Source organism: Epinephelus fuscoguttatus, linkage group LG14 (assembly GCF_011397635.1).
Source record: "Epinephelus fuscoguttatus linkage group LG14, E.fuscoguttatus.final_Chr_v1".
In the NCBI taxonomy this organism is placed as follows: Eukaryota; Metazoa; Chordata; class Actinopteri; order Perciformes; family Serranidae; genus Epinephelus; species Epinephelus fuscoguttatus.
The window spans coordinates 13862213-13878665 of NC_064765.1; the positions used below are offsets into that span (position 1 = coordinate 13862213).

At 42.3% G+C, this 16453-nt stretch overlaps 1 protein-coding gene across 2 annotated transcripts in view; it reads right to left on the reverse strand.

Moving 5' to 3' along the window:
* Window positions 1-1128: 1128 nt before the first annotated feature.
* gna11b (guanine nucleotide binding protein (G protein), alpha 11b (Gq class)) overlaps window positions 1129-16453 on the reverse strand; it is a 33769-nt gene continuing 18444 nt past the window's right edge. Inside the window, exons 4-7 of one of the 2 annotated variants that reach the window (XM_049595867.1) lie at window positions 15712-15840; window positions 9958-10087; window positions 9708-9861; window positions 1129-7145 (exon numbers count right to left, since the gene is read on the reverse strand). In XM_049595867.1, coding sequence (XP_049451824.1) covers window positions 6955-7145; window positions 9708-9861; window positions 9958-10087; window positions 15712-15840 — 604 coding nt within the window. In that variant the 3' untranslated portion in view covers window positions 1129-6954. Of the gene's footprint in view, window positions 7146-9707; window positions 9862-9957; window positions 10088-13719; window positions 13849-15711; window positions 15841-16453 lie in introns of both variants that reach the window. The other variant, XM_049595866.1, reaches the window with a different exon arrangement.

Consider the following 16453-nt stretch of genomic DNA (forward strand, 5'->3'; position numbering starts at 1 on the left):
ACCATGGTGAGGTGTGAATTGTCAGTATTTCACCACCAATCAGGAAGTGGTTTGTAACTGGCAAATGAACAAATAAATAAATACATACTTATGAGGTTGATAGCCCCCTTTTTTTTTTCTTGTAATGTTCTCATGGTTATGCCACTCTCTTCATCTGCTGGCCCTGCGGTGTCTCCCTGGCAGAGCAGGGCTGCTATTGTGACTATTGACCTGTTGCACACTTGGTATGCTCCTACTGGCACTTTAGTTTTTATTTGCGACAGTTTTATTTGCACTACTGTATTTTATTTGCTCTATTTATACTACAGGTCTTTTATTGCACTTTTTATGGTTGCCTCCTGGGCTAGAGCAACCTTAAGGAGCTTTTATTCTTTTAGCCTTATCTGTTATGATAAAGTTGATGTATTTGTTTCATCCAGTAGTCCTAATTGCAATATTATGTTATTCAAATCTGCGCCATGCGCACTACATCGTGGTCTACAGTGTGTTTCTTGTTTGTATATGATGGTTGTAACTGCTATGCAGCTATGTCGCACTATGTGCCCAATACAAATTTCCCGCTTGGGACAATAAAGTTTATCTTAACTCCAGCATATATGGTCCAATCTGGCCCATACTTAACGTTTTATGAGGCTCCAGGCCTGATGCCATCTACATGCACATTAGGGGTCATGGTGATTGTGCCACCTAATGGCAACAGGAAGTAAGACTTGCAAGACAAATATCTTTTGATTTATCTGAAATTTACATGATGTGATCTGCAACAGATTTACAGAGAATAAACGTATAATTAGTGTTCTCCAGCACCACATAGTGGACACAGAAAGTAGTACAAAATGATAAATACATCATTGAAGGATATACCATCTCACTCCTGCAGGCAGGGTCTGACTTTCACAGAAATGAACAGCAGCATCAGCTGGTGTCCTTCTAGCACACCCGAGTTGGGCAAAGGTGAGAGGGGCCATTCATCGCTTTAACTGTTAAGTTGAAACTTTAAATTCATGAAATTCACTGATGCGTGTTTCTGAGGTTTACCACGCAAACAAAGAAACACATATTTCACCTCAGACTTGTACATTTTAAAACATCCGGAATCATTAAACCCACTCAGCACACACACCATGAGCAAGTATAGGAACAAATTTATTTCAATTTAAAACAGATACCTTGTCATTATGTTTCTCTCTTAGAAGGCGGCAATGATCATAAGTCATGTTCATGTTCGAATGAGGATCAGGCAACAGTGGTTGAAACAAATACATGAAACACATAAAAAAATATGGCAAGAGTTATGTAAATCAATAAATCGATAATAACCAACCGATTGAACCCCCCTTCGTCGAGGGCTCTGCTTCAATGAAAACATCAAAGCCCTCACTTCCAACACAAAATAAACAGCACATGCAATTATAATTACAGTTTCTTAAAAAACAGCAGATTATCTTTTAAATCTTCAATCTTAAATACAGAATAAAGTCTTTGCGTGTACTTAATCATCTATCCTTTTAGTCTCTGTTGTGTTTTTATTTAAAAAGGGGGGGGGGGCCATCTCAGGTGGTGGTCCTTTGATGATGACCACAGCGTTGGCACTTAGAGAGAGCCTGGCTCTAGAGAGAGTGGGGTTGGCACACTCAGTATAATACATAATTTACATTTGGTTTACATACAAAATAAAGAAAAAAAAAAACAGCATTTTATACACCACTACACAATTGACCTTCAGGTTTCATTGGAGTGAGGAAAAATAAATCAAGTGGTCCTAAATAATAGAGTTCCGGTAATGTTTTTTTTTTTTTTTTTTATCATACAGGAAATGAAAAACACAAATAAAAGGGAACAAGATTTAAGATTTGAATATGCACTGACTCCACACTGATGTCCAAAAGATAAGTTCGATTCCACTTATTTTAAAAAGCCCACAGGAAAGGAAATCACACAACCACCGCCGCCCAAATAAGGTCAGAGTATTCTCCGTAACCATAAAAGGGCCGGTAACACCATCTTTCATTATTCAAGGCAATGAAAGGCAATAAATAAGAGTGTTGTAGTGAAAAACCGATCCAGTCTTTCCGCTGGTCGTCACTCAAGAAATGGACAAGAATGAGAGGATGAGATTTAAGCTTCATACAGACTTGCCTTCCCTCTCCTCCAGCTCCTATATGCTGAGATAAAATGTGTCAAAAACACACTGTGCAACACTGGGCCGCTAACGCACTAACAAACCCACACTAACAGCCAGTCAGCCCTTCACCATGTGCCAGAGTTGTAGTGTCAAGTTTAAAAATACAACATGGTTCGTCACCATTAAATAGAGCTGCACACAACACGCAGTAACACGATTACTGATAAATACTTGGGTATCCATACTGTTATATCGCTCCACTCCAATACTGGCATCCTCTTTATGACAGCAGTCTTAACGGTTGGCCGTCTGCTTCTTCCGCTCCAGGTTAGTGTCATTTTTCAGCAGACAAAATGGCAGTTAAGGACCACACTGGTGTTTTAATAAAGTATATATTTTAGCCCCATTAACTCTGTGTTTAAAGTTTATGTCACTGTGATCAGTATTTAAATTGATTCTCCGTCGTTTTTAGCAGCCTTTGGTTTCTGTTCATCTGGGAAAAACAAAAACAACTCTGAGTGGAATGAAACTGGTTTTAAATTGGTGACAGTGAACATCTAGTCATCTTAGTGTTCTTAAAGTTACATGGGAATGCAGATAAGACCACAGACTGGTGGAAACTCCTCTTAGTTTTACGATGCTGGATCGCTTAGTGCCAGTATGGAGCCTTATTTAGCAATCGAGTATTAGGACAGAAACGATCCATATTAACTAGGTTTGTCAGAAAAGTTTGTGTTTCTGTATCAGTTACATTCATCCACTTCTCATTCCAGTAAATTCGACACAGTGTGGTATTCAGTTTTTACATTTTGGGGGTTAAAGGTCACACTAGTGTTGCATTAATACTGTTTCAGTATCTGTATCTACATGTATAGGTGTTTCTGTAAATGTATAATTTCCTGTATGTTTTGGCCTCTCATCCACCACAAACACTCATTTAGGTCACTAAAATGGAGTTAGTTTTCAAAAACAACTTCTCAAGTTAAGATTTTCCAAAGTTCCGGGTACTTTGTATCCATGACGACGTGTAAAACAGTGTGTTTGGGAGACAATGACAATTTGCACATGCCTGTTGTTTCTTTGTGCACCACAAACGACATACATCGAACTACCGTTTTGTTCGCACTGCTTGGTCTAATGACACTTAAACTTAGTGACCATGGAATACGGGAGGCGGAGTCTGCTGCGCCCAATGTTATTTGCTCCACCTCAGCGTGCGTGGTTCAAAGATGGCCAAAAACGGTAGTTTTGGATTTGACCCAGTCGAACCAGGAGACGGTGAGACAAATTCGAGAGTAGGATTGTTGCCGATGAAACCTGCATGTCCAAAACATCATGTGTCTTAGCATGAGCTCCTTCATCCTTATATTTAAGGGGAATTAACAGAGACGAGGTGTTTTGAAAAAGCTAACGTTAGCCTGTACACTTAGCTACTTGTGTGTGACGAGAGGAGACTGAAGGTGGCTAACGTGAGCGAGCATTTAGGGTCGTTTTTGCGTCCCAGCGTGGACTGAGATATTTTGTAAAAGGATGTCGTGTGAAAATATCCGCTTTAAAAAAGATCTGTATACGTGTAGACGGGGCCTTGGTTGGTCAGAGCATCTTCGATTGCAAGTCAACTGTGGTATAGATTCTCTCTCAGAATCAAGTTTTGAGTCTGCAGGGTACTTTATAAACCTTACACATGAACGGAAACCAATAGCTGCACAAGTAGGAAATCAATTTGAAGAAATTCAGCACTATAGTATTATATTTGTAGTTAATGGGTTAAAACATGCAAAGCCACAAGCATGGTCATTAAGTCAAAATACTTGGGGGAAGCATGCAATACTTGTCCTGGTAGTAGTGTCTTTAGTGATTGGAGTTTCTCTACTGCACGAGGTATTACAGGTAACACTGTGATACCACACAAATAGTGAAGGTCAGAGAGCTGGATACTGGGTCCACTTAGTTCACCAAAGGGCCAGATACATAACGAAACACATAAAGGAAACTGTTTAGTGTCGGTAAACTTTCTACACACACACCTTATGTTTGCATTAACACCCTGCCTATACTTCTTATAACACGTACTGCGAGTAATCTCCATTTAGAAACAAGGATTAGTAGTGGATGACTTGGTTCACTGTGGTCCTGTACTCCACTCCCCGCTGTCTGATGCCTGATGCACTGTGATAGCCCTTAATGACGATGAAGGATAAGTCACCTGTAGAAAAGGTCAAAGACCAAAAAAGTATATCTGCACTTCACTGGCACTATCAAAGCAAGCCTCAAAAAACCGGAAATTAACGATGCAAAAAACCGACAACAGAATTTTTGTGTTAAATTACAAACAGCAAGCATGGACCGCGTGGGTCTTCAATCACTGATAAAAAAAGTTCCACCTACGTTCGTACTGTACATTTTTTCTAGGTATGCGTTACAGCGCTGCGTCTATAAACCGAGAGGAAATACAAGTTTCTTTTTTTTTCTCTTTTTAAAATCAAACAAAACAGATGTGAGGGCTCCTAAAGAAAACCAAACAGTATTATCATGGATGGAGATGTGATGGCGAAGTACAACTGGAAATGTCTCAATAAGAAATATAAAGCAGAGATAAAGTCCTTACTATACCAGACATTCGTTTTTTTTTTGTTTTGTTATTTTTTTGTTGTTGTTTTTTTTTACAGCAGTTCAGACTCAAGTAGGCTCCGCCATGAGAAAAGGAGCACTTCAACATGACAGAATCAAAAGCAGTCAAATTATCAACACCTTCAAACCTGGTCCATAAATTAGATAAATAAAAAAAATCTTTAATTACTCTTAAAATCATCTCGTCACCGTACTGTGAAGATTTTTACCAGCCCTAGTTAGTATACTCCGGAGCCAGAGCTGTAGCAGTAGTGTGGAGTCGTGAGGCTGGTTGGGAGGAGCCTCTTTTCTCTGACTATTGCTCCTTGACGACGCTCAGCTCTGTGTAGTCCTATTAATCAAGTGAACAAAATCCATAATCACAGTATCACTACTACCATAAATTCATAGGAAAAACTGTATGCTAATGAAGAAGTTGATACTTTTTTTTTTGTTTTTTTCTTGTTTGTTTTTTGCCAAAGATGGTGTACCACAGAGCGTTTTTGTACAGGAGTGTTTTGTGTATATGTATTTACAAACGAATATACACAAACGACGTTTGCAGACTTTAGAGTGCGTTTTCTGTGAAAGGTTCATAGCCCCCCCCTCCCCTCCCCTTCCTCTCACCACTCGACAGCGAGCAATCTTTATATAAACAAAGTGACTATACAGTAAAAAAAGGAAAAAAAAAAAAGTAAACAGAAGCACATCCTGGTGTGATGACTGTGTCACCGTCAGGAGGTGTGTCTGATTGGACGGCTGAGTGACGCAGGTATGACGTCGTCGGAGATGTTACCACATGGATTCCATTCACACTCCCGGGGGATGTGGGCGTGTTTCATTTACAGCTTTTATTTTGTTGAATAAGCTACTCGCAGCCCCGAGCTGCAGGTGTGCTCTGTGGGCTGATGACATCACGCTCCCCTCCGCGCCTGCGTCGAAAGCAGGGTCCTGTCACCTGCTACTAGTGTTGTGTAATAAGGGTGTGGGGTGTGTGTCAGTGGGGGGATGGGGGGGGTGGGGGGGTGGGGTGTCACATGGAAGATTGTCCCTGTGAATCCATACAGAAAACATCTGGAGGAGGGAAGCGATGTGATTAACTTAAACATAAAAAACAAATCCCACAGAAATCTTTAAAGGATACTTACGTCAAGTAAATTTCTCGTTGCTTCTTTTTTTAGATGTCTTTTGTTTTGCAAAAGTTTTCTTACGACTTCTTATCACCATTCCGTTTAGCCATTATTCGTTAAATAGAAGTAGACGTAGCAACAAATTTCTATCATTAAAAACATTTAAAAAATCTCAGCAATGAACAGATTTGATTAGCTATGTCTTGCCCTCTCGTGCTTTTTGTCTTAAGTGTGTTTACATATGCATTTACTTCATAATATATATTTCTATTTTTTTTCTTCTTTTTTTTTGCAATTGCGATGCTCACACTGGTGGGTACATTCATAGATGCAAGGTGGAGATAGAATCCTCGGCCCCGTCCCCCTTGTGTCCAGTGTGCGACCTCACTTCCTGTCCAAGTCGCTCTGTCCCGAGCAGCACGATGCCACTCGCTGGTTCTTCCTTCCTTCCACACCCACAGGAGCTCAGCAAGGACACGACGGAGGCTCTGATCTCACACCACTGAGGGTTAACTCCAGAGGGCCAAAGGGGTTTGATGCCGCTATTCACCAAAACACAGCTCCTCGCTAGTCAATGCTGCCCCAAATACACGCGCACGCACACACACACACACACACACACACACACACACACACACGTACCACACACACACAAACACCAAAGTCCCCTTCAGTCACTGTACAGCCCGTGTGAAAGGTTTGTGTGCCAGATGAAGTGTGCCAGAGCCAACAGCCGGGGCCAAATCTGACACACGCAGCAGCTTCGGGGAGGAGCGAGGGACTCTGACACAACAAGCTGCCGAGCGACGGAGGAAGAGGGCGAGCTTTGGTGAAAGAGGAGGGGCGGCGTTTGCAGGTGGGAGGATTTGTGAATGTGTTGTACTGGAGGAAAAAAAAGGAAGGGTTCTGTTGGTGTGTGTGTGTGTCTGTCTGTCTGTGTGTGTGTGTGTGTCTGTGTGTATGAACCGGCATGGTGTGCTGTGTGATGCATGTGAACTTGAGCGCACACTCCCACAGAGGTGTGCATTTGTGCAATGGGGTGGGGGTGGGGGGGTGTGGTGGGGGGAGATGTGCGTCGTACGTGGGCCCTCACACCAGATTGTACTCTTTGAGATTGAGCTGTAGGATGGTGTCTTTGACAGCTGCAAACACAAAGCGGATGTTCTCAGTGTCCGTGGCACAAGTAAAGTGAGAGTAGATGATCTTGTCGCTGTCTGGGTTTAAGTCCACAAACATCTTGAGGATAAACTCCCGCGCTGCCTGTGCATCTCTCTGGGGACCTGAGAAACACAGACAGACAGGCACATGCAAACGTTGATTAAATTTTTATACAAACTGACCATAAAAACTGTCATTTAAAAAGCAGTGGACCAGCAATTTAAGAAATGTGCTTATTCACGATTGATATGACTTTCATCTCTGTGCATTCAGCATGGAGCTTTATGTTGTAGAGGTTTAGCTTAGCTTAGCTTAGCTTAGCTTGGGGGGGAAACACATTGTATCCCATTTGTTAATACACACATAAACATATGTGTAAAAATATCAAGTGTTTTGGGGGGAATTATGTGCTGTAACGATCTGTTGATAAGCCAGTAACATAGTGCTTGTACATAGGGCTGGGCGATATGGTTGATAGATAATATTTTTTCTATTTTTAGGTTATGCCATGATACATAATCTATAATTACATAACTGTTTTATTAAACCTTTTGATGTATATTATCATACCAGTATGATCATTCTAGTAACCTAATCTGAATTTCGAGGGGACACAGCTCGTATGTGACATTTTAGAGGCCTTTAATTGTTAAATTCCACATCAGTATGTCCTGATGTTGACTGAGTAACACTCTGAGGTCAGACTGGTGTTTGGAAATGTATTCTTCAGTATTAAACTGGACTACTTATTCACACAACTGAAACTGAAATAGCCCCTTTTACACTGCCTCTTGAGGGCAGGAATTTCATGCCATTATTCCACCTCCCCGTTCTGTATGAAGGGTACAACAGCGATATGTGGGGACAGAGCGGTCTCGCCTTTAAGCTGGAGTTGGAGGTAGGAACAGCACTGAAACAATGTCTGTGTCAATGGGACAGCCAGCAGGACGGGAACATGGGCAGCTGACGTTTTGACAACATGTCAGATGTGCATCCCACCACGGAGATTAAAAAAGTAACAACTAGAGGTTAGCAGCTAACTCAAAGAACAGCTGGAACTGCCCGCAAATTGATAAAACTATGAGGTGGGAGCTTCTTACACTCCAAGCAGAGGACGAGATCAGCCACCATATAACAGGGATGGTAAATGATTTGTTTTTGCCATGTTAACGCCATTGTTATCGTTTAGAAAGTGCTGCCATTGCATATGATATACGTCGCTAGAGGCTGACGCTTGTGTTACAGTTCACACCCATCATGCCTATTTTGTTCCTGCAATGTCGACATGCTGTCTAAAATCACACACTGGAGCTGAATGATGCCGCCATCATTGAGTTCTGTGTAAAAATGAAAAGGAAGCAGCATAAAGAAGGGACTGCGTAGCAGCCCTATAGCGCAATCTGTGTATAAAATGGGCAATTATTCTCTGAAATACAGTTTGCAAGTGGTAATTATTATGTTTTCCTTTTCAATTCATTTATTTATGTATTCATTATTAACAGACTGACTTACTGAATGAATGTGAAACTGCCCATCACGTTCACCGGAAGGATGCTTTTATTTTGAAGTCAGTTCTTACACGCTCTTACCGTAATGCCTAGTATATACATGCACCACAAAACAAAATGGGGGCTTGTTTGATCGCCCTCTTTCCGAATGCTCGACTGCAGTGTTCTGCACTGGGTGGTGTTTATGTGATGGAACAGATTTGTGGTTCTGCTACCTTCAGCAGCAATCGTTTTGAGGCATATTTTGCAGAGGACAGTCTGTTCCACATCTGCTCTCCTGAATTTAAACCACCTCCAGATGATAAACATGCACCAGGATCTTCCACCAATGTGAATTAATGTGAACTCAATGACTGACGTTAAACTGGCGAGCACTGTTGATCGGTCTGGGGGGTCATTATCAGTCTTTTAGTGCACAAATTGAAGGAGCTGATGGGAATATGTTTCACTGGAATTATGTCTCCATTATTCTATGTAGCAAATAAACTGATTGCACATAAACACTGCCTGCTTTTAAAACATAAATTAATGACTAAAATGTACAAGGAATATCTTGATTTGACATCATCTGCAATATCGCACATAAAATGACATTTGAGCAAATTGGATAAATTCGATACACTGCCCAACTTTAAATGTACATACATGTAGAATAAAACCTGTGCTCACTGACCACAGACAGCCACCCATCCCACACTAAAGCTTGTTGGTTTCACAGAAGCAGTGGGTGGATGGATAAATTTTGTATTTCAAAAAATAGCAACTACAACAAACTGACATTTTTAAAACACTTTTATGAAATAAATAAAGATATAACTTGTCAAATTACTGAGCTTTACAGGTGCTGGTAGGTTGAGTTTTTAGTTGTTTCCCTCTGCTTCTAGTTATCATGCTAAGCTCTGTACTTAAATCACTCTGCGCTCCTACTACACTAAATATAACACAGCCTTTGTTATGCGCAGACAAAAAAGTTGCGAGACAGATCCGATAATCAACAGGCAGTTAAATGTGGTCATGTCACCGTTACAATGACTGTGGTCATAATCACTTTCAGACTAGTATTTTAAAACTGAATAACAGCCACATAAGCTATATTCATTTATCTGAGGGGGCGACTTCCGACTGTACATTGCCGGATTAGTCAGCACACAAACACCAACGTATAGATGATCTCACCGTCAAACTCTGGGAAATAGTCCACCAAGTGTGAGTAGGAGATCTTCTCCTCTAGCAGGTCCTTCTTGTTGAGGAAGAGGATGACGGAGGAGTTTTGAAACCAGGGGTAGGTAATGATAGTCCTGAACAGAGCTTTACTCTCCTCCATGCGGTTCTGGTGCAGAGAGGAAGTGAGCGGTGAGAAGAGGCATGCTCTCAAAGCAACATTCAGAGTGTACTGAAAGTTTAAGGTATTTTTAAGTCCGCCTACCTCGTTGTCGGACTCCACCAGGACCTGGTCGTACTCGCTCAGCGCCACGAGGAACATAATGGAGGTGACGTTCTCAAAGCAGTGAATCCACTTCCTCCTCTCTGACCTCTGACCTCCTACATCCACCATCCTGACAGCAGGATGAAGGTGAAGAGCATGATAATAAGTGAAGAATCAAGAAGGGGAGAAACATATTAGCGTGTATCTCTTGGTGGCCTAGTTCATGTTCAGTGAGGACAAATTCTTAATATTAACTAAGTAACAAATGGCTTTACAGACGGTACTTTGATTTGTTTTATGAAAAGGCTTTGAATCCATCAAGGTAATTAGATTACAAATGTGTGTATATGGCAGAAGAACTTAATAATAGAGGAACAGAATGTTTCAGGTCCAGCAGTCCTACAGACGTTCTCTGGTGTACGTCTTAAACATTTTCAGTACATGACCCAAATAAAGATATAGTCACACCCTGGGACCCACGAAAGCATATTTTTACTATCATTTATTTTGGGTCCTGATCATTTGTCTGCAGTCCCATTAACTTCCTTTCGAGCAAACTTGTTTGAGGGAAAAAGAAAAAAAAACACCTGATGGATTCAACACCTTTAAGAAGAGGATGAATCAAATTCACAAGTTCTCGGCCATGTGTTTCAAAAGAGCAAACATGTGCAAATCTCTATATTTGGCAAGAAAATACACAACTAAACAAGAAACAAATGTGCAGTGTGAATATGTTTTTGTCCTTGTAAATAGGTGAGTCATGCATGCCACCACAAAGATGAAAGCTTCCCACTTGAGACAGATCTAGGATCAGTTTTGAAACCAAAGCCACTCAGTTTAGGAAATAGTTGTTTTCTTTGTTTGTGCACAGAAGCAGCCCTAGTGCAAGACCAGAAATTACGTAAGTACTTGTAATAATTATTTGGATCTTTCCCACACATAACGAAGCTTGTTTTTATAGCTACATGGATATTTTCTGCAGAAGTTTACAGACCGCGCCCTCCTCGTGCCTCCTATCTTAGAACACTACATATCAATCTCAAACATCAACATCTCAAACAATATGCAAAATGAATTAAGGTACGTGTCCACAGGGGCGTTTTGGGGCGCAAGTGGTTTCACCGCCCGCCAGCATTAGACACTCGATGGGTGTGCAACTAGGCGCTGTGGGCTGCCTGCTCCCCGGATTTCAATTCGGACCAACATGGTGGCTCGTTGGTAAGCCTTCTCTTACATTATGATAATGTTTAGCAAAAAATGTATTTCTGACAATATTTGAGGCGAGAAATTAGTCATGCAGTTGCTGAATCTGTCTTCATTTTAGATCACCAGGCCCCCCTCGGAGCCAGACCTGGGGCCTTGGGCCATAGGGCCCAGTTGAGCTCAGCATGAAAAAAAAAAAAAAAGGAGCCATTGCCTGTACAACTGGTTGGGCGTGCTGATCCCTTGTCTTGTGGACTGGCTCTAGGGACATGGAATGCCACCTCTCTAGTGGGGAAGGAGCTGGAGCTGGTGTGGGAGGTAGAGTGGTACCAACTAGATAAAGTTGGGCTCACCTTCACGCTCAGCATTTGTTCTGGAACCAAACTCCTGGAAAGAGGCTGGACTCTAGAGATGTACCAATACCGATTCCAATCCTTGAACCTTAGGTATCAGCCGATACCGAGTACCAATCCGATACCAGCGCGTAAAATAAAAATGGATGGGATATAATTTGTTGTTGTATGTTTCAACTCCTAAAACTCTATGTAAAATATCAAGAAATAAATACATAATAGTAGAATGAATGCTATAAAAACTTTGGTAAATTTGGTAAAAAAGACATTTTAAAGGCTACAGTAGAATGCTTTTTAAACTCCGCTCTGTTTCTGTTTTGTTTGCCTCTACTGGCAAACTCTACTGGACTCTCGCTTTTTCCGGAGTTGCCCAGGTTGAGAGGCAGCAGGCAGGTGTGGGGATACTCAAGAGCCCCTGACTGAGAGCCACTATGCTGGGGTTTGCCCGGAGAACGAGAGGGACTAATCGCAAGTTCAAATTTTTCTGGGGAGTTTCCAGATGCAGCAAGTCTTCCTGGGCGCCCCTGATTCGCTTAAAGTGGCCTTTACCTCAACCTTATGCAAATGAGGAGCAGCCAATGTGATGTTCCATCTCTCAAAGTGTAACGTGGCACTACCAAAATGCAATTAATGGGAAGTGTGGAAATGATGGATCCTGTGGACACGCATCATCACAAGTGTGGCTCGACTTTGGGTTTTATGGCGAAAACAGAAGCTGTGGAAAAAATCTTTAACCTGCTGAGCAGCACTGGAATACACTATAAGCTATGCAGCAGATCGTCTGTCAGGTTGTGCATCCAACCTCAGTAAGAAATATATTACTGGAATTCTTAAACTGAGTGGCATTCATGTGGTCATACATTACACCTCATACTAGATCAGTCTGTTCTTCTTTGTATGCGCTACGGTGAAAGTGGAGGGTCACTACGCATCTATTTCTCTACTAGACAGCTTTCTCAACCTTCCCCGGTGTGTGTGATAAAGCACCACACAAAAACAATTTGTGAAGTTCTGAGACGTACTTGGGAGAAGACAAATGGGGGAAACAGGAGGAACATAAAGTGAGACTGAGAGGGGCACAGGAACAAAAGATAGAGGACAGACAGAGGACAGGAGGCAGAGTTAAAACGTTGATGAAAGATACAGGGGGCACCTCTGGTAGTGGGATCCTTTTCATAGTAGAAGGACGCCACCTGTGTAACCGTATGAGAAGCTACAAGCTGAGAAAACTGTATCAGAAGAATTATATATATTTCCTAAGAGGTGATCTAGTAAAACTAACTAAGCAAAAAAAAAAGGCTTAAAAACTTTGCCTTCAGCACATGAGCCCGCAGGCTGGCTTTCGCCGAAGCCATTCATGAACAGCAATCCTGGCTGGAACACTGACTGACAGATGTGTGAATCCTCACAGGGATTCAGGTTCCCTGAGCTTCTCTTTGACAAGGTCACCCTTCACTCGTCAGGGAGTTTTGGTCCCAGTTTCATTAAGCCTTCATTTGTGACAACCGATTCAGTAAAAATCTTTCCGGTCAAGAACCTTTCATGTCAAGCCATTATATGAAAAGGGCATGGGAACAGTTTCAGCCTGACTTCCTGTACTTTCCTTCACCTCTGGACGCACAGGTGCAAGCCTCAAGACCAGGTGCAACACGGTCTCCGAAAGAGCTGCACACATCTAATAGAATTCAGGATGCAAGGGTGCCCCCTGGTGGTGGCCCAGTCCACTGTGGTCCACAGAGACCCAGGGCCAATATAGGCCCTGCAGGACCTGCTGCCCAAAATAACATTCCTCCACCGCGGAGAGGACGACCTCGTTTCTTCTGCCAGCCGGAGAGGAAAGGAGGAGAGGAGGAGGAAGAGAGGAGGTGACCCATTTACAGAGACCGGGCACCAGAATGTAGGACTTTGTGTTCATTGGGGGGTTGTGTTATGTGTGGTACGGTTGCTGTTGGTGGCAGGAGGTAAAAGAAAGTGTAGAAGGAGACTGTAAAATGTTAATAACTTTAATTTCTAGGGAAGGGTTAAGGAGTCAGAGTGCGATACAGTCACTTAAGTCAAATGCATAAAATCAAAGTCACGGGTCACAAGGTTTTTTCCTTAATGGGTAGGACAAAAGTTATTTGGCGCTTTGGACAACAACACATCAGATGACGTATGGGTTAATGATGAACAAGGAGGGACGGAGCCAAAACAGGCGTCTGTCTACCTGAAAATGATGCTTTGCAAGTCGAATGGGTACTCTATGATTCCTGTAGTGGGAATGCGCACCCTGAGCACATCCTGCTGAGTGGGAAGATAGTTGGAATCTGCAATACGATCCAGATCGGAAAGATAACTACAGGCAGGCCAGTCGAGGAAAAAAGGAGAGATAAAGAGAAAAGAGAGACAGAAAAACAGTTATATAAAGCGTGACAGGCAATTACCGCAACCCCCCTGCCATTCCAGGAAGTGAGGATCAGTCCTGTTGAGGAAGCTTCACAGAAAAAGGCCACATCTCAGAAACAAAAGGGTGTTAGTCAATGTCACTGCTCCACCAACACTCTCTGTCCAAACACAAGACTTTTGGGATTAGTTGTTGACTTTGAGTTTACTTTTTAAATTGACAATTTGTAATGAAGTTGTGGATTATGTTGCAGACAGCGAGGTGGCATCAGTGACAGTAATAGCAGTGACTTCAGCAACAGAGACAGCAGCACCTGGATTAGACAAGGAAGGACAAGTATGATATCAAGGATAGCAGGAAGCGTATTCCATGCTTTCTTCCCCCCCTGAAAGGCGTGTAGGTCACCCATTTCAATTTGAAATTAAATTTTAAAACTGAGTCCAATTGCTTCACTGATTTCAAACAACTTCCTGGAAAATCCTTGACATCACTAATCCTTCTTCATCCGGCACTTACTGCCTTCTCCCCCCCGCCCCCACACACACACACTACGGTGCAGCATGTCTGGCCTTAGTTTTGACCCCGGAGCCAGATCACCCGCACAGTTCTGAACACAAACCACTGATAACTCATCAGGTTATCTAATGTGGCCTTCAGGCTCATTTGATCTCAACACAACATAATCTTTATTTGTCTTCACTTTGAGCTGCGGGGTCTATTGAGACAAATGGGCTCCTGCCTGGTGCCACAGCAATGTGAGGGCATTTGCAAGTTTGTAACTGTGCTGTAATCGCACTGATAGGCTACTGAGGCGGTAACCCTTGTATCCAAAGAATTAGGGCTGGGTATCATTCAAAAAATTACAATACCAGTATCATTACCGGTCACCAACGGTGTACTTACTTCATTTCACCCCCATCATGTGAATGGAAGCGTTCAGCGGCGTGAAATGCCAGACGCCACAGGTGTGTAGTGTCTGGGGGCATTTTAGTGTCGTGTTGAAAGTTTTGGTGACATTTTGGCACGCTGGACTGCCAACTCAGTCAAATACACTGCGCTCGACTTCACTACACCACAGTGTATGAGCTGTAGCTGCTGCTGTAGTGGGCCAATCACATGTCCATTGAATCAAAGAACGCTTGGGAGGATTGGCTGTGAGTAAAACCATACATATAGCCTGTTTTTTTGAATTGCCGTAAAACTTCAATTAAAAGCCTAGTCCCAATTAAATGCCCAGTCCCTTTTACTAGCCTGGTGTGGCTACACATTTTGACAAATAAATGCCTGTCTTGGTTAGACGCCTGGTCTGGTTGCCAAGCAGTTCATTTTTTTTTTAAATAGAAGTTTTTTGGATGTTAGGTGCTTCGCTCACGCATTAGACGTTCGTCAATATGGACATGCTACATACAGTTAGCTCCGATAGATTCTCCACAATTCAATCGTCAAGTTCATTTTACCGAAACTACAGTATGAGCACCAAAGGAAACAGTAATTTATTGAGATGTACTGTACTAACCCAAATAATAGCCCGGGCTATTAATTGAAGTATTAAGGTAAATGTGGGTATCATTGACTGGAGACGTTCTGATACTACTTGGTACTGGGTTATTTCAGTTGATTCTTTATAGGGTACTGAGTACTGATACCCAGCCCTAAAAATAATAAGGTCATTTTTTAATCTTTTTGGCTGTTTATAAGAGACTACAATTTACAAACACAGCTCCTGCTAAACTGTTGTGTTAACATCCTGACAGTCATCAGTGGTCTCTGTCCTCTAGTCTTGGTGATGCTGCAGTCCCGGTGCCATGAGGGTACCTGAAGATGACGTTCTCCAGGTCAAACGGGTACTCTATTATACCCGTGGTGGGAACACGGACCCTCAGCACATCCTGCTGGGTGGGAACGTATCCCTCCGCAGTCACACGGTCTATATCGCTAAGGTAACTGGAGATATACATGAACAGTGTGGATGACACTAATATAAAAGACATATCCAGTTATATTCTTATCTTTCTCACTCATACGCATGCACAAAAATCAAATACATGACTTAGATATTTACCATAACATATTTGCAACACAGCAAGCACACCTGCATGCTGGCTTGGAGCTGCATTAAACTGTAGTACAGCAAGTCCACAACCAGGGGGCACTAGAAAGTGAGTCAAGTGCCTTTGGCCATTTAGCCTGGGGTCACATATTATTACAAAGTAACTGTGGCAAAACATAAATAGGTAAATAAATAAATAAATAAATAAATAAATAAATCACAGCCACGCAAAATGAAGCCGACACACTTCTTTTTAAACCATGCTGAAGTGACAGGCAGCACCCCGGCTTCAAAGTCATTGCTCTGCTCTCCAACAGCTGGTTGAGACAGCATGAATTCTGGGCCTCTCCACTCAGACCCCCTCGATTGTAAGGAACCCCCCATGACACATTAAACCACTTCCAAATTAACAATTATAATATACTGTAGATAAACATCCACGGCAGTCAGCAGCCGACAATTAAAAGACAAATACTGGCTCTTGTACCTGTGGCTTGTAGATTTTTC